Below are 26,300 nucleotides of genomic sequence, written 5' to 3'. Positions count from 1 at the left end.
CTATCATTGCTGTAAGTTTTCTTTTTTTGGCATCTGAAATGCCACAAAATTAATAGAATTCGACAGTAATTGTTCTAAAGCCTTGCAATGCTTTAAAATCTTTATGCATTTGGAAATGTCTTCATAGTCCAATCTGGACCATATATTTCCTGAAACATCAACATTACTAAAAGCAAAGATAAACAAGAGTATGAGCCAATGTACCTTTATTCTTGCTGTCTCTGTTTCTGTCACTGTTGCTATCATGAACAAGTCCACTATGGAACATGCTGGATTAGTTAATACCCTGTTATAGGTTTGTGTGGCGGGGTTTTTTGGTAGCGGGGAGGGGACTGCAGGGGTGGCTCCTGTGAGAAGCTGCTAGAAGCTGCCCCGGCTCCAAGTCGGACTTGCCTCTGGCCAAGACTGAGCTCCTCAGTGAAGGTGGTCGCGCCTCTGGGAGAACAGATTTCAGGAGAACCTGCAGTGAACAGTGGGGTTGGAATGTGAGAGGAACCCCTGCACAGACACCGAGGTCAGTGCAGGCGGAGGAGGAGGAGGAGGGGATGCCCCCCCAGCCGGTGGTGAGACCAGACGGCAGGCTGCCCCCCCCCCCCCCAGCCCACGGAGGGGAGCGGGGGAGCAGATGCCCACCTGCAGCCCGGGGAGAGAGGAGCCCACGCCGGACCAGGGGGATGGAGGCCCCCCAAGATGGCCGCCGCCCCCTGGGGCAGCCCCCCAAGATGGCCGCCGCTCCCTGAGGAAGCTCGTGCTGGGGCAGGTTGTGACTGAAGATCGGCCCGCGGGAGGGACCCGCGCTGGAGCGGCTTGTGAGGAACCGCAGCCCGCGGGAAGGACTCAGGGCTGGAGCAGTTCGTGGAACTGTCTCCCGCGGGAGGGACCCCCACGGTGGAGCAGGGGACGAGCGAGTCCTCCTCCTCCCCTGAGGAGGAAGGAGCGGCGGAGCCATGGCGAGCTGACCCCAGCCCCTGTGCCCCTGCCTCACTGGGGGGGAGGAGGAGGGAGAGAAAACCAGGAGCGGAGTTGAGCCGGGAAGCTGCTTTAGGATTGGGGGGTTACTTCTCATTATCCTTGTTTTGATTTGATCGGTAGTAAATCAAGTTGATTTTGTTTCTTCCCCAAGTTGAGCCTGTCTTTTGCCCGTGATCATAAGTGGTGAGTGATCCCTCCCCGCCCTTGTCTCGACCCACAAGTGTTTCTTCATATTTTCTCCTCCTCATCCCACCATGGCTGGGGGGTGAGGAGCGAGTGAGCAGCTTCATGGTGCTTTGTTACCGGCTGGGCTGAAACCATGACACCCCCACACGAAGCCGGCACCTGGAGCAGGACAGGGAGGAGACAGGGCAAGTAAGCCGCAGTGGATAGATGAAGGGGTGGAAGAGGGAGCAGGGAGCAGTAACGGGACTGGGACATGGAGACAACTATGGCCAGTGATTGTAAGGGAAGGAAGGTTGAGACCCATCTTTGATAATAATACTGTGAGAAACAGGAGCAGCACAAACCACTATCCATACAATGCAGTTTACTCCCTGTAGATGCTTGTGATGAAATGCCACACCATATTTGTTACTAATCTCCACCGCACTCCCAGGCGAGCTGCTCCTATAGCTTTTTTTCACACGATGGCTGTGTGCAGCATGTATCTCCCCCCCTCCCCCCAGCTGGACTCAGCTTAGAAGCTTTCAGTGCATTTGGGGGAAAAAAGCAAAAGCAGGATGGGCTTTGCAAAAAGCTCATTGGACCATTTGAGAGTGCTCGCAGAAGCGCTGTCCAGAGTTCCCAACACAGAACAGGAACATTTTCAGTTTCATTCTAGGTCATCATTTTCTGAGTGACCTTGGATTGACTGTTGGCTGCTTTCCTTGGATTCAGTGGCGGCCGAGCTTCAGAAGTCAACTCCACTTCCAGCATTGCCAAAGCAAAGCTGGTTCCTGCTGCTGCAAAGGTGTGGGATGGAGCAGTTTCTGTTGCCTATGTCACGTAGAAGCACTGAGCTGGTCCCACTCCTCACTACTTGCCAGGGAAAACAGGCACTCAAGGGTGCTCATAAGAATTTGGATATATGGGTAGGAGGCAGCCAAAGTGACCCTGCAGTAGGAGAGAGCATGCACAGAAGGGGCAAGCTGGTCTTAAAATGGGGCAATGCAATGTGGAACAGCATCTAGGTGACCACCAAAGAGAGGATAGTTAGGAACATCTCCACATGAACCTGAAAGCATATTCACTCAAGGTGTAGTTACTGTTTTCCCAGGAGGACCTGTTAGTATTAGCACCATGTAAAATGCTATGGAATAGAGGCATAAAGGCATGCTGTGCCTAGCTGTGAGGCACTTCCAGGCAGATGAACATTTAGCACCTCGAATATATAAATACCCTTGTTATATAACAACGTTTGAGTTATGTTTCTTACAGCCTTGGTGAAAATCGATCACAGCTCAGTTTCTCAGTGAATATCATTGCAGAAGTAAAATGACTCTCAAACGGCTGCCAAACCTTTCCATGCATAAGCCCTAATATTCACCCTTTTTGTCCTCAGTTACTGCGGTCAGCAAGGAGGGCCGATTTCAAGCCTTAACTTCTGCTCTGAAGAGCCCAAGAGCACTGCTGGAATCCAACAGTCCTTTCCCAAGTACAAGCCCTTTACCAGGCTCCCTCTGCAGCAGGTGACATTAACACTTCTCCATATAGTTGTTCAGAAAGGAATGTTTTTTTCACAGACCGTTCATTGACATATAGCTCCCACAGCTAATCCTAAAGTGCTTTCTAACACCATAAACTATACACGTTATAGAGATTAGAGCTGAACAAATATTTAACTATAAATCATTTATTCAATAAGTTTCACGTGGGGTTTTTTTTTTCTATTTGTGAACTGTCTGCAAACTGAAAGCCAAATTCCCAAATTCATTCATTAGTCAAAATTGCCCATGAATTTCTCCTGCAGATAGTTTTTGCCCTGCAGGCCATTCATGGGCAGTTTGTTATGAATAGCCTCAATTCAATGCTTGGTTGGTTTAGCTGCAGCACTCATGTGGACGTGTCTCTGTTCTGAATGAAAATTCACTTTCAAATATGAACCAATATTCACAGTGAATTTCTCCCTCTGTTCACTCAGCCCTGGTAGGAATCAGCCTATTCAATCTAACTGGGTGGGTTAAGCTGTCCACATCAACACAACGGACTGGAAAAGGAACAAAGCAATTCCCAGTTGAAATTGTTCTGTATGGAGGCAGGATGGGAATACTCTGCTGGACGGTTGTGAAGTGTCAGAGTTCATGTCCTCACTCTTCCCTGAAGGGTGACCACCAGACATAATTGGGAAGCTGGCTACATCTACAGTGCAGCATCTCCTTGTGTAGCGCAAGGATATCTGTTCTACTGTCACCCAAGAAAGATGGATGCTTTCTCCTTACTCAGTATTCTCAGAATGAAGTAACATGGGTGAGTTTTGAGTCACAGCCAGACCTAGCTCCCTCTTGCCAACCTGCTTTGCAGCGGGTTAATCCATTCAGCATATTTCCAGGGTGTTTGTAAGAATCCTTTGCCTCTCTAGAGAAGAAAGTAGATGAAGTAGAACATAATGTGTTGTAAACACTAGTTTGAAGTTTGAGTTACCATTCAACAAGCCTGCAGGCTTCTCTCGTCCTGTTATCTGTCTCCAGCAGATGTTCTTCACATCAGATCACTGTGTCGCAGTCGCTGCTGCTGCCAGTACTGCCAAATCCAGCTGCTACTCGCACAGAGGCTGTGAACAGCCACCCAGCTGCACCTGCTGGTCCTGCTTCTCCTTCAGTAGCTCATCAGTGCAAGCAACACCCTGAAAATCCCAGGCAGGTAACAACAGGGTCTATGTGTGTCTCAGCACCACTGGCATGCCCTTAGAAAGAGATTTCATAGGCTGATGCAACATTGCTAATTGTAAGACTTCTTACTTCTGTGGCTTGAATTGCTCTGTGTAGGTATTTCATGATGGAGAAGCAAATCCAAAGGCCTTCTCAGTTGAGATTTCAGATGAATACATGGGCAGCCAGGAGAGAATAATAAATGTCCCCAGCTGAAGAAAATGTTGATTTTAAGTTGAGAAACTCAAAGCCAGAAGAAACCAAACGAGGTGGTCGGGAGAGGGAGGAAAACGAAAAAAATACCTAAACCCAGTAAACAACTGCCAAACCTATAAGCTTTTCATTTTGTGATAAAAAGTATTTCTATTCCTTCCAATGAAAAGCAGACATTTGCTGTGAAAATATTTCATGGAAATTTCATATGGACTTTTTACTATCTTTCTTTCTTGCCAGACAGTTTTGAAGGAGGTCTAGTACAGGCTGAACAATAATTATACGTGTCTCGAAGCTGCCATTTGAAAGGTATTTGTATTCTTTGTATAAGAAAAGCCCCATTACATAGCCTTCAGAATGCATACAAGTTAAAAAAAGCTTCCCTACACCTGTATTATCTTGAGCTTTGTCCATGAAACTTGTTGAGCTTCAGTCTATTCAAGACACTGCTGTCATTACCCTTTTGAGCACCTTTCGCTCAAAACACCAAGCTCTTTCTTCACCAATTCTCATTCCCCTTCCCAGTCCGTTTGAAGCATTTTGTCCTCACCTTGACATCTCCTCTTCCACCCACTTCTCTGCACCTGTTTCTTCACTCAGCTTTCTAGCAGCACCTTCGCTGAAGCCTCTTGAGCAGTCATTCTCTCACCTCTTCCAAAAGGGTCCTGTGACCAAAGATTCACCCCTGATCCCTTCTGCAAAGCTGGTTTTGCCCCTCTCCAAATCTCCCCCTACGTGAGATTTGCCTTTCCAAGGTCTTCTCTCAAGTGCCTGTGAGCAAATCTAGCATTCCTCTGCTCCTCCAAACACACAGACGTTACTGAATAGAAAACTACAAAGGCACACATGAGATGTGCCCACTCATTCATCTTACTGTCAGTCTTTTTGCATCCTTCAGGAGAGCAGACTCCAAACTCCTTGGAACAACTACCATGGTTTTTTTCTATCTTTAAAAGTTCCTACCACTTTTATCATGATAAGAAACAAACAAACAAACAAAAAGCAGTACTTCACCTAGGATGGAGATGAAACCCCCTTTTGGTTTGCAGCAGCAGATGTTAAAGATTGAACAGCAAAGCTGCATCACAGCGGGGAAGAATGAGAGGGAAAAGCCTATAGCTGGTTAAAAGTACTTTGGCAGGAATTTATGGAGGTGAAATAATTTACCTTTCTAACTGTAAAATTTAATCAAATTTCATGGGGTTTACTTGCTGGGACACCTTGAGGAGGGGTCACAGCTGTAAGTCTTGTCAAAACCAAACCAAACTAATCTGCAAACAAAACACATGACATCTTTAATAATTGGGAAGAAATTGTACACTCTCTCAAAATCCCACTGCTTCCCTCTGTGTATTTCCTGCTGCCACCCCAGCCTTGGAGCCGCTCAGCACAACCCTTCTCCCAGGCAGGCCCTTCTCCCTGCGAAAGCAGGAGGGTGATGGATCCCAGCTAGAAGTGCATCTGCTGCTCAGTCTCCTTCACCCTTTCCCAGGAAACCTGGAGGATTTTTCCTGTCTGACACTGGCCTCCGAAGACATGAAGGTTGCACCCAGGTTTATATGAATGAAGGGTGCCAGGTCCTTCCTACACAGCAAGTGAATGATTACAAAGCTATCATCCTGGAAGGGGAGGAAAAAAAGGTGTGTTGCTGGCAACTCTCTTGATTTTATATTTCCTCTCTCACCCTTTCTTTCGGAGCTATGTAAAACGTTAAGAGTAGGGAGAGATTTCACTTAAATTAGGTTTACAAATAGCCCGGTGACTAGGGAAATGGGATGTGTATGCTGCATGTTAAAGTGTCACCGCCACGCAGCCCGATGCGACCGGGATTTGGAAAGAAGCCGGGTCCTGAAGATGAGGTGCAAACCACTGTCAGTCAGGAGCACACTGCAAGGCTTCTTGGAGCGCAGTTTGCGAAGCGCTTGATGCTGCTGCCCTCCGACGGTCCCTCCCGGCAAGCTGCCTGCCTGCTGCCTGCCTGCCTGCCTGCTGCCTGCAGCTCAAATCGGGCTGGCACACCGTGTTGCGGGGGCTCCAGCCCCAACGCTGGTGGCCGAATGTCACAGCAGGCAGGCCAGGGGAAGCAGGGGCGTGCAGAGGTGACCCTGAAGGGAACCGTCATTTTCAAAGGTTTTAAGTGCAGTCATGGTCTGGAGGAAAAAAAGTCTATTAAAAATGACGACTCGGTGCTCTCTATTTATTCCCTGTCACTGAGATTTATTTTCTGCCCAAAGTTTTTCTTTTTTTCTTTTTTTTTTTTTTTTGGTCTTTCCAAACTGCAGGCTCCATCTGGCAGCTGAACATCAAGCTCTGGTTTTGATACCTTGCAATAAGGGTACATGTTGATAGTTGAAGCTGCTACCTTGGCAGCCCTGGGGATGAAAGCCTTCTGTCCTCAAGGTATCCACACAATATAGACTGTCCACATAGTATCCTGGCTAGCTTCTTCCAAACGCTGGTTCCTGCTGGCTCAGCTCACACTCTGTCTAGCAACAACACTCTGTACCAGCTCACAAGGGCCACTATGGTCTCCATGACCTCCTTGCTAAGCCTGTTGGCAGGGGGGGTCAGGACAGGGCTGGCTGTTTTCATTACTCCTTTTATTTACTGTCCTTGATGAATGACAGCTGACATGAAGGCTGTTTATATGTCCATTTATATCTCTCTAGAGGAGGGGTAGGGAAATTTGGATGTAGATTCTCTCATTGTTTGGGACATTGGGGGTTGTTATCAGCATTCATATGGAAGCTCTGCACCTTGGAGGCAGGGCAAACGCCAAGAAATAAGCAGCTGCCTATTAACACAGGCACCATTTGCACTCTGAGGTGTGCTGCCATCACTGTTGATTTATGGAGGAGTGGACAAGACTAAGTTGTTCTCTTGAGAGATGGTAGAACAAAGTCATTGGGTGCTGGTGAAATCATTGAACTCATCATCTTTACAACCTGCAAGCCAGCCTCCTGAGTTCCCTCAGAGACTCACACTGGGGCTAACTGGGCCTCGCCACAGAACTGGGAAAACTGGACAAGGTGGAGGTAATTGGGAGGAGGCAGAAGGTGGATGAAGAGGAAGGAAGGGTGAAGGAAAGCCCTCAGAGTTGAAAGCCAGAAAGCGAGGAAGAGTAAACTGGACTAGAGGCTTCAGCCTCATGGACTTTGGGGACAGGACTGAAGAGGGTGGGGGACAGGGAAAAGAAAGGGGGAGGGATTGGAACAGAAGGAATGGCAGAGTCCACAGAAAGGGAACAGACTTGTCAGCAGCAGGAGAGGCAAAGCAGAGGTGGGGGACAAGAGGAAAGTCCTCTCTGAGGCAAACACCAAGGGAGGGAATAGCTCAGAAAGGATATATGGGTGGAAGAGGGGAAGAGATGGAGAAAGCCAGAGGGGCTGAGGTCTGAGAGCAGGAGCCTGAGGGAGTAGGACACTGCGCCTTTGGGACTTGGCTTGAAAAGACAGCTGCCTCGAGGATGAAGCGTGTGAGGAGGGACAGCACAGAGAAAGATGTGGCTGCCCCTGTCTGTGCTGTGGCTGTCACTGTGCAAAGGAACAGTATTCACTGTGAAGGCTCTCAACAACTTCTCAACAACTTCTCAACAAACAGCTGTTTTCACCAGCTTACCTCTGAGCACACTCCCTGATTGTGAGTAACCGACATGCTGGGAAGCTGTTAATGCTGCAGCCATCCTGTCAGGAGCAGCCCGGGCAACAGAGCTGATGCTTTTACTTGGTATCCTGAAAGCAAGCTGAACCGCTACACAGTGCAGCATTGACAAACTCCAAGGTTTACAGAGAAGACTGGCTTTTGTGCCACTCCATAGAGCAGCACCGCTCCTTCAGTCAGTGAGACAAGTCTTAAAGCCCACCTCCTGCTCCCCAAACCCGGTGGATGCTCCCTATTTCAAGACCACTCAGCATGGCAACCAAAGCTCTCCACTCCTACAAGGAACACCAGAAACATGAAAACCATAGTTCCCTTTTTTTTCTCCAATTGGCAAAAAAAGGTTTGCCTTCCCATCCAGGTCTGAGGAGGGCTCTGGGGTTAGCTGGGAGCCTGCAGCCCCCAGCCATAGCTGGGAGTGATAAGACTTCTAGCCAGGTGTACGCTAACCACAGTTCTGCCTGTGGAGGTAATACACAGCTCTCCTGTGCTCAGGGAACACCACCGGGATTGAGTTTGCTTGATGCTAGACAAAACCAGCCCCCCATGGCTTTCCTGTCCACGGGACAAAGTCACTGTGTTTCCCAAAGGTGATTGGAACTGAATTAAATCCCTTCTTGCATCTCCTAGGGGCTAGTTTGAGTGTGCTTGGTCACCTACTTCGAAGAGCTGCAACCCTGATACAGAGGAGCGAAGGAACTAGGCAGTCTTAGCACTAAGGAAAATCCTAGTCTCTGGTTAAAAGTAAATTAATGAGAAGTACAAAGTTCTGTATATTCCTAGCATACCCTCTCTGCAGCATCTGGCAAAGTTAACACCCAGAGCTGGCAATGTGCATATGAAGAAAGATGCAGATTATCCTTAAAAAATAAAACTCTTATAAGGCAGGCAGGCAGAACCAATATTGGAAACATTCCCTTTTATCCCTGTGCCTAATAAGACTGTGGACTCTCTGAGCACAGATCTTTAAGAGCAAGTTAACCATCTTTCAGCAAGGGATTAAATATAGTTGGACCTCTTACGTTGGACCCTGTGGGGGTTGTGTGCTCACGTGTGTGCATGCGTGTGTGTGTAGATTAGATGATTTTTTTGAAACCATTCTCAAGCCTGTTCTTTATGATTATATCAATTTTCCAGGTGGGGAACAAAAGTTTCAGAGAGACTAAAGCTAACATTTTCCCTCTCAGGCGCCTATGTTCAGATTAACCAGCAGGTCTGTCTCTGACATACACTCTAAGCATCCAGCTGTGGCCCCTCAGGATGGGTGTCTGCATCCCTACTTACCTCAGGTCATGCAGCAAGTCAATGACAAGCTGAGAGAGAAACCCAGGTCTGACTAGTACCCCAGCAGCACATCTGCTGGATCACAATGTATTTATCTTCATTTTCTGTGCTTTTTTTCTATCCTCTTGAGTAATTTCCTTCCCTTAAAGGATATAAATCACATACCTACAAAGTAAAGAATTATTTAAAGAACATTTATATTTAAGCCCAAAAAGGAGTTTGAATTTAACTCCCTAGTGGCTGAGATGTGACTGGCTGGTGAATATAACTTGGCTTCGCTATATGAAAATGTTTTATGGCTTCAATACCAGCTGGCCTGCAAACCAGTGTTCAGTACACTGGGCTGCTGCTGTGGGTGAATACCCTTGCTGCAAGTTAACTTAATACTGCCTTCATTCATTTCACCTAAATCGAACTACGCTGCTCTCAGCCCCGAACGCACACACGCACACATAGGGCTTTGCCCCAAGTTAACTCAATCAGTTTAAGAGCCCCATCTCATTGCATGCCACTCTCACACGGAGACAAGGTAACAGAGGTTTCTCTTTGCTTCTCTAAGTCACACCACAATTTCATTTTGTCCCTGATCCTATTGCTGATAAAGACTGGGAGGGAAATGCAGGAGTGGAGCCCTTCCCAGTCACTTCAATAGCATTGACAGTAGCAAGTGTTAAAGGTAACCCATTAGTATGAAAAGGGATACTCTTCCTGTTTATTAAGTATACCTTAGCAGCAGAAACACAACCAGAAGCTTTAAATGAACAACAAAAAGGACCTAAAAGAAATTAATACATTGGGAAGAATCATAGTGACCATGTTCTAAACAACCTAGCACCTAGTACCTGTTCTTTCCCACCACTACCTTGTGTAGCAGTTGCATTTGTGAGGGCTGTTCTCTTCCCTCTGTGCCTCACCCTAACAAGCAACAGATTTGCAACAGCTCTGAACAACACAAGCCTAATGCTGCGAATTATGAGTACTGAAATACGATGCAAATACACACAGCCATTACATCTACGAGACCGACAGTCAGTGATAACTTCCAAAAACCTTTGTAAAAGAAAACAAAACTCTACAGCTCGAGAATCCTTTGTGGCCAACAAAAATAATTTAAAACTAGCAGAGACTGATTTGATCAATTATAATGCAGACCCTGAACTCCATGCTCAGAAATATGACACAGCCATCAGGCACTGCAGCTCCTTCCCAGCCAGTAGACAAGGAACTTCATGTCATTTGAAAGAAAGGTTAAACTTACTGTGTATCTGGTGTGTGCTGGGGAGAGATGGGGGCACAATATTTATATTAAAGCCCAGCAGAAAGGCCACCAGAAAAGCCCCATGGGCTGTATGTTCTTGACTTGACCGACAAGAATAGAAATGAGGGCGTGACATGGAATTCCTGATTATAAGCTGCATTTCAAAGGCAAACAGTATTTGTTGAGTAGCTGGGCTTAGAACTGTGGTTCGGACCATTTCATAGACCAGCTTTTGGTAAACACAGATCTGGAACCAAGCTCTGATTTCTAATACCACAGGAGCCACCTGCCTGGGGCTGGAGATGGCTCTGTGTAAAGTGAAAAGCTCTGGAGATTTGGTCACATCCAAAATCTGTTAGGGTCATGTTTCCTATATCCCAGCCACACATAGCTGAAAAGAAAATCAAACTTGGGAGGTTTGCACATAATCACCTTGCCTTTTGAACAAAAGCCTCACCAGACTTTCCTGAACAAGTACTTGGCTCTCATACCTGAACCCCAACTTGAGATGTCCTTGATGTTGTAACTAATCTGGGCCCATTACTGAGCATGGACATGGACACTGGTTTCACAAGGTCACTGAAACCTTGGCTCCCCAGAGCTGGCTGGCAGGCACATAAGACTTAGTTTGCAGTGGCTTTTCTTGCTGGGTGCTCTCCTAGGCTCCAAAGCATTGCTCCAGTGTGGAGGAGCTAGAAAACTCTGTCAGGCAGCTCCTCTCAACCTCAACAGTAGGGCAGAAGGAGAAATTTAAGTCAGTTGTTAGCCCATAAAAAGTCAATTTCACTGGTGGATACAGTTAAATAAGGAAGCGGCAGCTCTTTACACTAACTATTTGTGCCCCATCTGTTCCCTAGTATTGCACATGTATCAGCCCATTCTCCATGCCTTTGAATCACAGACCATTATAACAAGAGGAGGAGCTGGGAAGCTAAAGGCAGGCCGTGGTGAAAACCATTTGCTTCTGGGACATGGACAAAGCACTTGAGCATCCCCACCATGGCATAGCAGACACCACAGTACTGAGGGCAGATCCTAAGTAACAATCGTAGGAGAAAAAAAAGGAAGAGGTGTTCATACTCAAGGCACAGAGCACTTTATGCTCTGCAGGACCACAAGGAAAAGAAACCAACCTACGAGCTAGTAAGGAGGTGAAGCCTGGTGCAGACAAGCTGAACAAGTGGACAACAGGAGCCGATGTAGTTCTTCATCCCTCCAGAGGATGTCACCGTAGAGCCACCAAAAAAGGCGAGCGTTGTGACCCAAATCTGGCGAGAGAGTGAATAAATGCCTCGTGTTCAGCTGCTCTTTGGACAAGAGCCCCCAGCCTCCCAGTTCTCTTTCCCAGAAGTGACCAACTTGCCCTAGGCCAGCGTGCAACTTGTGGAAGGATAGGAAGAGAGGCAAAACCCATCATGATTTGAGAGATGTGCAACAGGTTAGCCTGGAAAACAGATGGGATGCATGCTTTAGGTGACTGGGCTTAGCAAAGGCATGGGGCGTTCACAGGCTTTACAGTTGTGCCTGCTTTCAACCTCTTTTGATGTCCTTGGGCATGGATGGGTGCATGGAGGATGCATTCACGCACAAGGAAGACGAGCAAAGAAAACTGTGCACATGGAGATTGTGTTCACGGATAGCAGGAACAGACTGCATTCTGCATCCATTGACCCAGTGCACCTAAGAAAGAACTGGTGGGAGGTCTATGTGCTTGTTCACCCATTTCTGTGGTCCATGTCACAAAAAGGTAGTCTTTGGTTTTGTGCTTATTTGTTCCAGCAGCAAACCACAGCCAAAAGGAAGAAGCTCTAATGATAGGCTCATGGCACATCTCTCTAATAATTTCTGTCCCTAATGATATGCCTTAACTTTGAGAGTCAAAAGCCACACTGGCTTTTCTACTGAGCCAGTTCTAGCCTCTGCTGCCTTTGGTCCTTCATGTGGGACACAGGGACATACATGCCTTTGCCACAAGCCTCAGTCTAAGAAGACAGGAGATGATCACGAGTGGAAATGCTGTACCAGCGATGCAGAGCACTGAAAAAGATTCTCTAGGCTACTGTGCAACCTTAGAAACCGTCACAGCTTGAAGTGCTGCTGTTGCAACCCAAACCATTCACCTTTTTCCCATCTCAAATGCTCACGTGGACAATGACCCGGTGATTGCTATACTCAGCTTGCCAAAGCGTCTTGAGATCCTTCAAGAAAAATAAGTACCTGAGAGAAATTCTGCAGTTATTCTGGAATGCAGGCTGTGAAGCTCAGCCCCTGTACCAAACACAGTGGGCTTAAATACAAGCAAGCTAAACTACAGAGACTCTAGGCTTTACTGTATCAGGTCTCTTAGCCAATGTTTCTCTGTGCACGTGCACCACATCAGTTTTCCCATTAACGTGTATTAAGTAGAAGGAAGTCATCATCCCTTCCCAAGTATGATTTAATAAGTTCAAATCCAGGAGATGACCTAGACTACATCCAGTGCTAAAGAATCACTTGCCAGCCAGCCATGCAAGCTGCGTCTTAATCTCCTCTCTTCTGTGCTGCTATTTGTTTCGGGGCTTTGGGTTTGTTTGGCTGGTTTTTTTACATGGATAGATTAAATTTCCTGCCAACCCACTTTATCATTCAAACATGTTACAGAGGAAGAGAGGGGAAGGAGGAGGAAATCAGGAACAAACGACCAGCAGAAAATGGCATTAGAAGGCTTAGCGAAGAGTCTGATCTTTCACCATGCACGCTGTCCTGTTCCTACACATCAGCAGCGCTCTCTAAAGCAAGGGAGTCTCTACCACAGGGAAAAAAAAAAGTGCTTTTTTAGCTGTCAGTGTCTATGGAAACTCATCAAAGAAAATATGCCAGAGCCCTAGAGTAAGGAAGTCCCAAGGCTACCAAGGTTCTCCTCCCCAAAAAACTGCATTCACCAATCCATGCCCAAAGCTCTTGCCACATATTTTCTCCCACTCCATGGCTGTGTAGGTGACCTAATAAAACCTTCCTCTGCGCTGCCCACCAGCTAGCAACAAGAGCTCTGTGCTAGTGCCGGGCTCAGAAAATACCTTCCATGTGCCCTCCCTTGCTTAGGAGGTCACAGACGTGGTAATTCTCAGTAACACCCTCCTGGCACTTGCAACACGCAGAGGCAGATGTGGAAGAAAGCAGTCCAAAAAAAAGAGCCGTAGCATTTCACTCTCCCTGCTTTCAAGGCTTGTTTTGTCCCTGATGTTCACCTGCTCCCCCCCGCTGAGGAGAGACACAGCTCAGTGACACTGAATTCCCTTTCTCAACACCCGTATTCCTGATCCTCACCAGCATGTCTTGCCTTACTCACGAGCAGAACTGTAACAAGGGCACGGTGGGGGAACCCCTGCTTTGCTGGCATCAGGAGAACAAGCTGCAGGCAGGATGGCCAGCAGCACTTCGAAAAAGCACAGAGAGAAGGGCAACTCAGTCATCGAGATACCTCACAACAGCTCTGCTCCAGGCCTCCCTTTAGCAGAGGCCATAAGAGTTAACAGGAGGATCTGTTGGGTTTGCTCTAAAGTGAACATGTGAAAGGGATCTCCTTCCTCAGTCTTCCCTACCCTCTGTCTTAGAAATGTTCAAGACCCTCGTAAGAGAATCTGCTGAACCGTTCTGGGTGCACTTTTTGTTGGCACACACACACACAGACTCATCCTGTTGCTCACAAACCAGCAGCACCATGGCTGGGAAGATCCCAGTTAGAGTGCAGGCACAGAAAGGCACTTGCATGCCTAAAGCAGATGAAGCCAGGATTGCTTCCAAGAGAAATCCAGTAACATGCAAAAACTTACCAAAGTATTTGATGAAACCAGAAATTTATCATTAAAATTCCCCCAATATCTTTCCTTTTGGGAGGAGGGGAATCAAAAAATTTCAGTTTGATTTCCTCTGCCCAGTACAAAATCAATCACCCAGTTACCTTGGTCCTGGGTGTCATCTGAGGCTACCCTGATTTGAGGTAATCTTCATGAGGACCTAAACATTGACATAAGGAGTACTGATGTCCCAAGCATCCCACATCATCCCAGGGAAGCCAGGCAGTCTTGGACAGGACACCATCTGGGAGACTGGCTTCTGCTGGAAACTCATCTGTGTTGTGGCAAGAGTTTGTTGAAGTGCATGCGTCTGAGTAATTTTATTTTTTTTAGTTCAGATGAATCAGCAGATTCAAGTCCAAAAGCTGTGTAAGTTAAAAAAACTTCTGGCAGTCTACTGACCAGATTTCCCAAATGTTTTAAATTGAGCTCTCATCTACACCAATCTCTAAAAGGATGTCCACTTCTAAAGTCTTAAGCATCCTCTTATGGTTATTTCTCTGTCTCAGCACTCAAATGTACAGTTAATGCTTGTGCTAGAACAAGTTTCCTTCTGATATTCTTTGGTAGAAAGTGATATAACCGATAGGTACTGACATTTAAAGTAACAACCATGGCACCCACTGTGGTGGATAATCCCTACCACACAGCTGGAGTTAAAGGCTGTCAGCAAACTCAAGCATTTCACTAGTGATTTCCACTTACAACTATAATAGCTTGAACCTTTGCTTGCTTTTTAATGATAAATAGTCACTGTGGAGCACTACCAAGTCACCTAACTGGTATTATTCTTGGCTAGATATTTGTATTGCAGCAATGCCTCACTAGGTACAATTTACAGCATTACAGTAAAACTCCAGCATACTAGGTGTTGCACAAACCTAGTAAACTATCCTGTATCCTAGGAACTTCTGCTCTAGTTCAATAGACAGAGATGTGCAGAAGAATGACATAAGGGGCAAGCCAGTGGCAAGAAATGGATAGTATAGCAGAATACTGACAGGGCTATCATGGGAATAAAATGCAAAGATGCTATTAATGTCACATCAAGGTTGCACAATCAAAAGATGAAAAATGCAAACATTAAGATTCCTACAACAAGTTTCAAAAAATGGCAATGCAGTCATCTCATTTACTCTAAGGCCTATAGCTGAAAACACGTTTACAGGAGTATTTTAAACTAGGTGTTGAAAATACCAAGGAATGAGAACATGATGCATGTGCAGCAGGGCTGAATTACCACTGCTGTTGGATCTGTACATTTCTGGTTTTAATAATCATTCTCAGAATATCTGGGGGATTTTAGAGAAGCAGCAATGAAAATGAAACACGGAGAGAAAAATGCAAAATCTTTAGCAAAACATCAGGTTGCCCTAACTAATAATAATCTTCTGCTAGCAGCTGTTGATACAGACTAGGATAAGTGTGCTTCCCAGTCCCCTTATGCCCTGGAAGTGTGAATGCTCAGACGCTGACATTTCCCATGCTCTGTCTATGGGGATCAGCACCTTTGTTAACTTCCTGACAGTTTCCCCCATCAAACTTACTCAAAAGCCCAAGAAAGTCAGTGACGACCTTCCTGGTGCCTGGTTTAGATTTTGAATCTGGAATGAACATGCCATATTTCAGATTGGAAAACCAATACATGAGCAAGGCTAGGCTGTTTTAAAAAACATCTTCTCACAACACTCAAAGCAGCAAAGGATCTCCCCCACCAAATGACAGAAAATAAAACTCACCTTTGTCTGGAGAAGTACAGACCTTGCAAGCCTGGGAAACTGTACCTTCAAGGATAATGCATCAGACTATTATGAATGAGAAAAACAAGGCTATAGGATCAGGGTTCACTACCAAACTGGCTGGCCTAAAAGCACACAGGTCCTGGTTGCACGGTCACTGCTTACTGCCAGTCATATCAAGGATGAGTATAAACAGCCAAATTCATCGTAGTTACAGAAATAGGGGGTGGGGAGAAGCAGCAGCAGGCAGTAAGAAGTCCTTTTTTTATATGAATAAAGTTTTATTGAATTTTAGACAATTAGAAAGAACAAAGAAAGAGGAGCAAACAGTCTCATGGAGTGTAGGAACCAGAAGAGCTCTCCCAGTAGAGGAGGGGGGCTGCTGAGGGCAGTGTTCCCCTAAATGTCACACAGGGGTTATACAAAAGCAGAGAGAATGTGTCTGGGCTTTTCTTTGATTGTAGCTTTGGGGTTTTTTTGTGGTTTTTTTTTCCCTCCCACATTAGTGTTTCTAAAGCTACTCTTCTTCCCCCATCAATCCTACCACCCAGCAGCAAAGCAAGCAGACAAGCAGGAAAGAGGACTGCTCCGGTGAAATGTGCATACACACACAGAGCAACCGCCTGCCTGCACTGCTGGGGGGGGTTGCACCCATTCTGGATGGAGTTGTGTAGAGGGGGAAGGAAGGGAGATTGGATTTTTTTTTTTTCTTTTTTTTTTTTTCTATTTTAAGCAAAGAAGGCACAAAATCTCAGCCAACCTTCAAACCTAGTGCTGCCTAGGAGCCCCCAAGCTCCCCAAAAGCCAGTGTGTCCATGTGGGAACCCAGCCCTCACCTCTCCCTGCCTCTTCCTCAGAGTCTGTGCTTGGATTTGAAAAGTACCACTCAGGCAGAAGGCCCTGCACAAGGTTTGTGCACTGCTAGGGAAAGTGAAGCCGTGCAGGGAAAAGGAAAGCGGGGATGAGGAAGAGTCTGTTGGCTTAAACAGACCCTTTTTCCAAAGTGAGACCTATGGAAAGTCACCTGCGACTCCCCACATTGGTTTTCCAAGAGCAGACCTAGGAGGGCTCTGGTGCTTTTTTGGAGGTGACCACTGCCTTTGTGTGTGCAAGGGTTGGTGTTATGCAGGAGGGCCAAGACACCCATCCAGGCATAGCCCCTTTGAGCCAGTGCCCTCTAGGAGGGTAAGACCCAACCCCTCAGTCCAGCCCTCCAAATGGCACCAGGTTCCTTCAGTGGTTTCAACTCTTGGCTCTGATTAAGGCTATTTAGTTGCAATAGAAAAAGCATAGGTGCCAGCCACAACCACCTCCCTGGCTGCGAGGAGATGGCAGAGCCACCGGCAGATGCCACCAGTACCCAGCCCTGGGACATTGAGGGAAGTAGGGGAGGCAGGGAGATAACACGTGGGCTTCCACAGGGTTACCCTCTCCTCCATTAAGCCCCTACTTTCACTCTTTCTAAGGAAAGGGATTTGGAAACAAATCCTGCCAACCTCAGTGTCTGGGAAGTCTGTGTGCATGGGAGGGTGGGAATGAAAACTGATGCCTCTATGTAAGGTCCCCAAGCCCAACACATGCCCTGCCATGCCGGCCAGCCCTGGATAGCCTCTTAAGGAAAACCCACCATGCAAACACCAAAGCTGTAGGGTTTGAAGCCACTTGCCCCGAAGCAGAGCGGCCCAGGGGCAGCAGGCTCCTCTGGACCTGCCTGCTGCTCTGCCACACCACTGTGTTCCTCTCTGCCTCCTGAATAAACCCAACAACACCCCAAAAAACCCTACACCCTCACCCTGCACACAGCGTCTCAGGCAATGGACGGCTGTGTCCTCCACAGCCGCGAACAGGGCTCTGCCGGCACCCCGAGCTAGTGTGGGAAAAAACACCCATCCTGAGGAAGACCTGTGTGTGTGTGTGTGTGTCGGCGTGCATGTTGGGGTGGGGGAAAGAACTGCAAAAAATAACGACAAACACTCCTCGGTCCATGCCCTCACCCCAGCCATCCCCTTGGCCAGGCTGGTGGCTGTGCCTTCATCTCGCCCCTCCAGCCTGGCCCTGGCGCACTGCCCTCCTTCGTCTTCAAGGGGGCTGGGGCTGCCATGTTGAGGCATACCCTGCCTCAACACCCCTCCCGGCTCAGCCCTCCCTGCCCCGACGCAGGCTGTCGTCCTCTTAGAAATAAAACAGCAACAACAAGGGGGGAAAAAAAAAAATAATATATATATATCTCCCCAAACCTCCCTGAAAGACCCAAATGGACGGAATCGACCCCCAACAAAACTGACAGGAAACAAAAGCAAAATTCCCCCCAAGGTCAGGGCTGGGCGCACGTCCCGGCCGGGGCCCAGCAGCCAGGGAGCACGTCCCGACCTCCCTGCTCCCCCAAGCCTTGGCACATCTGCGTCGTCCACCGGCGCGAGGAGCCCCAACAGCCGGGGCGGGGGGGGGGGATACGACATGGCCGATGCTGTCCCACCGGCCGTCAGCAGCCTCGGAAGGGGAGGGCAGGGGGGGAGAGGCGAGTGTGTGTGTCCCCCCGTCGCCTCGCCGCCTTTCAGGAAGGAGTAGGGCCTCTTCGCCCCACTGGGTATGAGAGGCCCCTTGCTTGGCTCTTGGCCTCTGGCACGGCCCTACACGAGGGAACCGGCCCGACTCTGGGCCGGCACCATGACGGGGACGGCCCCAATCCTCTCCAGTGTGGCCTGGCTGACGGCGTAGGAGCGGGTGTGCGGCAGCCGCGGCTTCCTACTGACCGAGCCGTTGCTCCGGATCACCTCCTGAGGGGACGGCGCTGTGCTGGCCGTCACCACCAGCGTCTTAGGGGGAGCTGGGGACGGGTGGCCGCCGTTGGCGTAGACGGGGCGGGCGCTCGTGCTCCCCGAGCGGGAGAAGGGGGGCTGGTGGGCATCGTTGCTGTTGCTGAAGCGGGTGAAGGAGTCTGTGGCGTGGTTGGCTTTGGGGTCGTTCCAGTAGCGGCTGTTGTAGGTGTTGGAGGAGGTCAGCGTGTCGTTCTCCGATGAGGACGCGTCGGCGTGGAATGTCTTTGCGGCAGAGGAGCATTTGGGTGGCAGGTCATCCTCCCTGGGAAGGAGAGGGTGTGAGGGCACATGGAGGATGCTGCCCCACTTGCCCAACGCTCCCCACCCCCGGCACACCCTGCTGGGGTCAATGCCGTCAATTCAAGGTGAAGGACAGCACCAAAGTGAACCAGCATTGCTCCTTGGCCTGTTTGCTCATCCCTCTTTGCAGCACCCACCTCTACGCACACTAATTGCCTACCGCCGAGGCAAATGACCCATGCTCACATGTCTGGGGGGTCAAAATCAGTGGTTGTCACAGCCATTGGTACTTTGCAGGCAGTCGGTATGACTGTACAACCAATGAAGCTGACCCTCAGGGGAGCTGCAGGAAGCTACCAGAGGGAAACACTGGGGCTGTAACATCAGAGAAGATTACAGTTGTATCTCCAGAACTTTACAGCTGTCACTGTCTGGTATTGTGGGTCGGGATCTCCACCACATCACTCTCCTACGGAGCTGACATCCAGTCAAAGCTCTTAATAAAGGCAATACTGAAAATGAAATCTGTCATTACCATTCTTCATTTGCTCCCTCCATTTTCTGGACACATACGGATGGATATCTTCCCCTGGTCCAGGGGAACACACCCAGGATTATCAAGAGTGAGATTTCTGATTGGCTTCCTGCAAGCCGCTGCTTTTGCTGGCCACTCAGAGGTCCCCTGCCACCAGCTTTCCCTGACCCTTACCTTATCTCATTGGGAATCTCCTCCTCTTCTTCTTCTTTGTGTTTATTTTTCCAGTAAAACAGTGCCACGGCCACCAACACAATGCAAACGACGAGCACAACGGCGCCTGTGGCCACCGCTCCTGCGATCAGGCCGATACTCCGAGGGTGGGCTGTGGGGACGAGTGAACAGAGAATAGAGAAGAAATCAGGGATGGGCTGTGGCCAACCATGAGCATTTGAAGCTACCGTGGCTTGGGAGGAGAGAAAGGCAACGTCCCCATTCCAGGGCACAATGATCTTCTGAAAGCAAGGCACATGGTGGCTCACAGCCACCATGGTTACACACTTTACTGTCACAAGACAGAAGCAGGCGGACAAGCCTCCCTTGGCAAAATACTTACGTGCAATGACTTGCAGGTCCAGAAGGCAAGTGCTGGTTCCAATGGCATTTGAAGCCACACATTGGTAAAGACCTGAGGACACAGTGCTGATATTTCGGAGGGTGACAGTGCCCTGGACTTGGTCTAGTCAGAGAGAAAAGAAGGATTTAAATCCCTCCCCCCCTTGAGGAAAACTGTAAAAAGGCAAAGTCAGCAAATACAGAATTTTGGTGTGAGACTCTTAAGAGAGAAATAAATTAGGAAATAACCTTGAGACGGAAGCATTGTGCGCACACACACACACGCAGAGACAAGATTAGGTCTTAAGGAGCTTACACTAGATGTTTCTTTTTCTTCTAATAGATGAATTTCTGTAAATGAAGGCTTGGGACTCTCAGCATTGTGTGAGAGAAGGGAGGAAAGAAAAGATGTGCAAATACCTATATCCAGATCTACCTGCTGAATTCAATCCTGCCCTGCAGAACCCCTGCTCTCCCATCCCTGGGACCCCCACCACCCGCTCTGCCAATTGTCCTCATTCCTGAATCATGTAAAACTAAAATGCTTGTGTATTCTTAAAACACAGCAAGATAAAGGGCAAAAGTACAGCTATCACTACTTGGCCAGGACATCTAGGCTCAGCAATCTTATGCACGGGACCTGGGGCTGGGCAATACCCAATCTGATCAGAGCCTTGCTTTTACACACATCTGAAAGGCAACTCTGGCAGTAACTTACTGGAGAACAGTGACCTCAGTGTGAGAAGCTGACCGTATTTTCCTGGGATGATTCCGCCTCCTTTCTCCCAGTTTCCAATCTATAAGCCTTTCATTTGGTTTAAAAGGCAGGTGAGTCAGCAGCTGAAATCTCCAGCCACATACCAAAATCTGGCAGCCACGTTCTCTCTCTCCCATTCAACCAGACCCTTGTTCCTCAATGAGCAACATGTTTCTGTACCAAAAACCCATGAAAATTTAAGTGGCCACTGGAGGGTACCTAGTCCACCATGGGCTCTAGGAATCTTCGTTCCAATAAAGTGACCATGCAAGTGATGGCAGACACTCAATGAGCCATGCCACCTCTGGTGGCTCAGACAAAGGAAAGCACAGGCTGCCACCTGGGAAATAAGAGGATAATCAACAGAACGAGCACCTTGTGTGGCAGTTGGGGGCAACTTGGGAACATTGTCCAGTTTCTCCCAGAGGTATGTTGGCCGGGGGATGCCTTCTTCTGAGCTGCAGGTCAGTGTGATATCGCTGCCCACGTCCAGGGACCCCTGGATTCTGCAAAGCGGGGCAGAAGGAGGAACTGCGAGAGAAGAGGGGAAGGTGACAGCAGATCAGGAAATATGACCAAACAGTGGAGCTGTTTCTGCAGGCTCTTTCTGGACACGTGCTGCTGGGGAAAGTAAGGACGCTGGCATAAGCTGACAAGGGGACAAGAGGGATGCAGCAGACAAGAACCCATTAAGGTTTGGGGGGTGACAATTCACAAAGATTCCTGACCCACCAGCCCATCAGGGTTACAGACTGCTGCTGACTTTCACAGGACCCAGTTCTTTTAGATCTCTCCATAGAGAAAAAGAAGGTGAACATTTCTGTCTTTAAGGCAGCAAGGATGGTGAGAGCTAACAGAGCTGCAGACAGAATTTGCTGTGGTTGGGTTTTGCTTTCATATCCCCCTAATGGCACACACTCTGGAGTATTTAACATCCTACGGAGCATCCAGTACTAATTGCTTTCATGAAAAGGAAACAAAGATCTAAAGTCATTCTCTTCTTCTGTTGCTATGCACAAAGCTCTTATGGTCCCTTCAGCTCTCCAGCCTGCCCTTGTACTTTATTTATGCTTCTTTGCAACTCTGCATCACAACGCTGCCACAAAAGCTTTCTCTCCACCGTATTTCAAAACTCCATTATATGTTACCTGCACATGAAGGCTACGTGCCCTACAAGCTCCCACAATACCCACAAGGCAGCCCATCCCTCACCACACGAGGTCCATGGGCTCTAATGCATACGCTACCATATTGCTCTGCTATCATACTATCATACACAGAGGATCCCCTCATCCCTGTTCCTCCCCTCTCCCCTACAATACCAATAAACACACCCAAGACAGTAAGTCCAATGACTCCAATATTCCTGACGCCTCGGTCGGGAAGATTGTTGACCAAACACTGGTATGTGCCAGTATCCGATAGCTGAGTGTTGTTGATGAAGATGGAGGCACTGGTGGTTGGCATTGTCACAGCAAATCCTACTCGCCCATAGAACTGGGGTGCACCACCAAAGATCTGACCCCCTTGGTAGAGAATAACCTGGAAAAGAAAGGAAGGATCAAACAACACTCTGCAGGAGCTGAGCAAGGAAGAAGAACAGCAAGCAAAACATATGAGCTTCCAAAGCCAAAAGGACCAGTTTCTAAAAGACCTCTAAATAACCAGACCTCAATATGCAGTTGTCCCAGGCAGACCCATCCTAGCAGAGGTGTTTTCTTTAAAAGAGGAACACACTCTGTAGCCTATTTTATGTCAATAAAAATGTTCACGAAGGTAACAGAGCAGATAGATTCCCAAGTCTTCTGTTCTCACAACTGAATACCAAATGTGATGGGGGCAGTGTGACCCAAGACCGAAGCATTTCAAAGCAAGGACATTCTTCTGCTATCAGAGTATGTGGGCAAAAACGAGGCTAGCAGATCTCAGGTTGTAATTCTTGTACCCACCATGATAGACTCTCATTTGCTTATGTTCACAAGAATGGACTTGCATAAGCAACAGACAGTGAAAAAGTAAGAAGGGAAGTAAAAGGGGACACAAGTCTAAGAGAGTCTATATGTTATGGCACATTTTACATAGATTTCACAGATTTAAGCATGCAGCTGCTCCCAGGTCCTCCAAATCTCATATCCAGTGCACCAAAACCTGGATTACATCTCCCGCGCTCTTTTGAACACACAAACCACCAGAGGTCCAGGGCAGCAATACAGTACCACGTACACCTGCCCCGTTGCACATCCAGCCAAGGACACAATGTGCATCAGTTCACAAAGCACTGAAGAAACCAGATTCATGTAAGATCCAGAGGGCATGTTCAGCAATAAAGGGACATTGAAGTTCTGGGACAACCAGCAGCTCAGCATTGTAAAGGGTCTACATCCAGATTAGCAAGAAAAGGGTGAGGAAAAGGAAAGCCCCAAAGAAATACATGCTCCAGTAGGAAAGGACCTACCTGTTGAGGCTGGTTGGCATTAGAAAGAGGAATGACCATCCAGATGACATTAAGGTTAGTGAGAGCAGCATTAGTGGTGAAGGTGCAGGGCAATACTGCTGTCTGGCCTCGGGCAACCTGGATACTCCCTGAACTGACTGACACCTCCAGAGGACACACCAGACCTGGAAAGAGAAGGACACCCAGTTCAAGCATTTCAAGAGAAGGACACCCACTTCGAGCACTGCAGGTGGCCCCATACACTTGCAGGTCATGACAGCAGCAGTTACACAACTGCACCTTACCGATTACTTCGGGCTAAAAAGAATTATATTCCTCCCTGAACAGATCAGGCTGCCCTCATGCAGACCTTTTTCACAGGCAGATGCAGATAGGTGGCCCTTTTAAGTGAGGCTACTCTAGTTTCTGAGCCTCTCAAAACAACAGGTTTTGTTTGGTGACGGGGAAAGAGCCGTAAGAGCAGCCAAGCTGTGTCTAAGAGATAATGAAATATGTTTTAAGCTCATCAATCTTAATGATACCAAACACTGCTGAAACAGAAAAGGAAACTGCATTTTAAAAGTCTTCACCTTCAAGGGGTAAGAAGAGAGAAACACAGTTCTCCCCACACTTCTACGCCTCATAGTCCAGCACGAGCCAAAACCTTTTAGTGCTATTTTTAATTTACAGGATTAAAAATCTAAAACTTTTCCAGTCCAGGTACTTCTATCTAGCTGGTGAAAAATGCCTACTAATAATGGAGTGTCTCAACAAATCTCATTTATTTTCCAGCATTTCCACCATCCACTTCTTTGCATCCCACACAGGCTGGCCAGGGCTCAAAGCCTGACAAGCCCCAGCTTCCCAGCGCAGCACCTCGAGGTTGCAGTTTTTAGACTGCAAGTCACACAGGGAAATCTCTCCATTCCTACTGCCAAAATCTTGTCAAATGAAACTAACCAAGGAGTCACCACCACCATTTTGAGTAGCACTAAAATTCTTTAAACCATTTTCCCCACAAAATCACAATATTGACTACAAAAAACATCTCTCTATACGACAGCTCACTATCTTCTTGTTCAAAGCATGTGGGAGGCTGCTGAAGAAGGTAAGGAGTTTTCAAGCTCCAAGGCAATATCAGAATATTCCTAGCACCCAGGTGTAGTCTGTGGACCATCCCATTCTCAGCTGCTCCAGGAAGGGCTGTCAGTACAGTTTCTATTTTCTGCCGGGACACTGGTTTGCTGAAGGTGAGATGATTCATAAGAACAGGTTTCTATTTGAACTATGAAGAAATAGAACTGGCTAATTTCTGAGAAAAAGGTGAGTGCTCTTTCGCATGCTTGTCTGCTGGGATCCTTCCCAGCCTACCTAACGGAGAGATGGGGTGCTCAGAGCCTGGGAGTGCTGAGCTTCAGATGCCTCAGATCCAAAGTTTCTAGCACCTCAACAGCCTATGATGAGTTCCTGGGTTTGGACTCCTGACTACTCTGGAGCTGCAATAACCCAGGACCTTGCAAATTCTCAGCAACCTCCTCTGGACTTCCATTCCCTCCTCCATATCTTCCACCTCCAAAGCCCCAGGTATTTCAGAGAGGCTCAGAAGTGCTTCAGAACAGAGCCAGACAAAATGCCAGTTTAATCTCTCCAAGTGAAATTCATGAGTTTCTTACCTAGCAGAAAAAAACCCCAAGTCTGACTTTCCTCACAAGCTTGGAACATACTTAAAAATATGGAACATTTTGGAAATTCCTAGGGAAACAGTTCATCTCTGGTGCTAACATCTCAGAGAATTAGGTGCCTGGATGAGGAACAGCTGATGAAAGCTTAATCCATCAATCTCCTATGCAGGGCTGTCAGTAGCAAGTGGAAGTAAATAATTTGAAGAGCCAGTAATAAGCATCACCTTTATTACAAGGCATCTGCCTTCCAGTTGTATCTGTGGTCAACAGACTGGGAATGGTTTGGAATCCTCATTTGCCTATGGCTGGCCAGGCAATGGCTGTACCCCAAAACCCAGAAGTAATCCATGTCAACTTTGGAGATGTCTCTTACGGAATATCCCTGACAAGGGATTGTCTTTTCTGCAGGTCTAACTTTGCAGGCTACCTTGCCATGACTGCTCAACCAGTCTAGCATCATCCATGTGCTAAACAGTGTGCAGGGGAGTCACAAAAATTTGGACATTTATTGGATTAAACTTTCTCTTCAACATGGTGCAGAAAGCTCTTCTGCCATGTTCAGCGTAGATTTAATGAGACATTCTCCATCAGAGGAAAACCAACTACTCATCTGATTTGGAACAGCAACACATGTTCTTCAGCCCCATCCCTTGTGCCCTCCACGAAAAAGCCACACGTTCAAACTCTTGTCATTCAGAAAACATAATATTTAAGTGTATTCACTAACATTCACTAAGTGTATTCACTAACAACAACTTTACTGGAAAAGTTAGAGTTTACAGTTTGCATTGCAGGGTTAGTAGCATCAATCACTCAATCATCAAGATGATGTGATTTTCGTATCTAACCACCCTCTTACTACTCCTAATATTTACTATTAGTTGATTGTAAACATCCTGCCGAATAATAAAAACACTAAAATAGAACATGCATAATTTCTTCACTGTAAAAATAATTTTCAATACATTTGAGAATTTCCCAATCTACTTATGAACAATTTAAAAAAGGGAAGAAAACACATAATATTCCCTTTGCTCTGCCAGCACCCCAGTCTCACCCTGCAGCACCCCACAGGCCCCATGATCTCCTCCCCCTTTCAAGGCACCACAGCATCCCTTCTAATTTGAAACCCATGGAGTGGGATTTTTTTTTTTTTTTTTTTGGAGGTGCAGGTTGTACTACAGAAGAGCTGATGTCCCCATCCATTTCTCTTGCCAAGGGGAGCTGCTTTGAACCTGGCACACAAGATGAGCACCCCCCGACTCACCATGCTGTCCTGTCTCTCTTGTTAAACCCCTGGGCAAGCCAGCTCCTCAGACTTGCCTTTGCCTCACGCATCTCATGGCCCATCAGCTGCTCTTTGGCCTGGGATGCGTACAAGGCAGGTGGCACTTAAAGACAAGGACTCATTTTGTCAAGCTAAGTGGCACCTGCAGGGCTACAGCTGCG

General features: G+C 47.5%; 1 protein-coding gene across 1 annotated transcript in view; it reads right to left on the bottom strand.

Annotated features, from left to right (window-relative positions):
- Window positions 1-16,505: 16,505 nt before the first annotated feature.
- The window catches only part of IGSF11 (immunoglobulin superfamily member 11), a 107,358-nt gene continuing 97,563 nt past the window's right edge, over window positions 16,506-26,300 (bottom strand). The window contains exons 2-7 of the mRNA XM_049824857.1: window positions 23,191-23,354; window positions 22,070-22,277; window positions 21,111-21,266; window positions 19,980-20,102; window positions 19,598-19,748; window positions 16,506-18,910 (exon numbers count right to left, since the gene is read on the bottom strand). Of these exons, the coding sequence (XP_049680814.1) occupies window positions 18,460-18,910; window positions 19,598-19,748; window positions 19,980-20,102; window positions 21,111-21,266; window positions 22,070-22,277; window positions 23,191-23,354 (1,253 nt within the window). The 3' untranslated portion in view covers window positions 16,506-18,459. The remainder of the gene's footprint in view (window positions 18,911-19,597; window positions 19,749-19,979; window positions 20,103-21,110; window positions 21,267-22,069; window positions 22,278-23,190; window positions 23,355-26,300) is intronic.

Source organism: Accipiter gentilis, chromosome 21 (assembly GCF_929443795.1).
Source record: "Accipiter gentilis chromosome 21, bAccGen1.1, whole genome shotgun sequence".
Taxonomy (NCBI): Eukaryota; Metazoa; Chordata; class Aves; order Accipitriformes; family Accipitridae; genus Astur; species Astur gentilis.
Note: the sequence above shows the minus strand (reverse complement) of the source record. Positions and strands in the feature narration are given on the sequence as shown.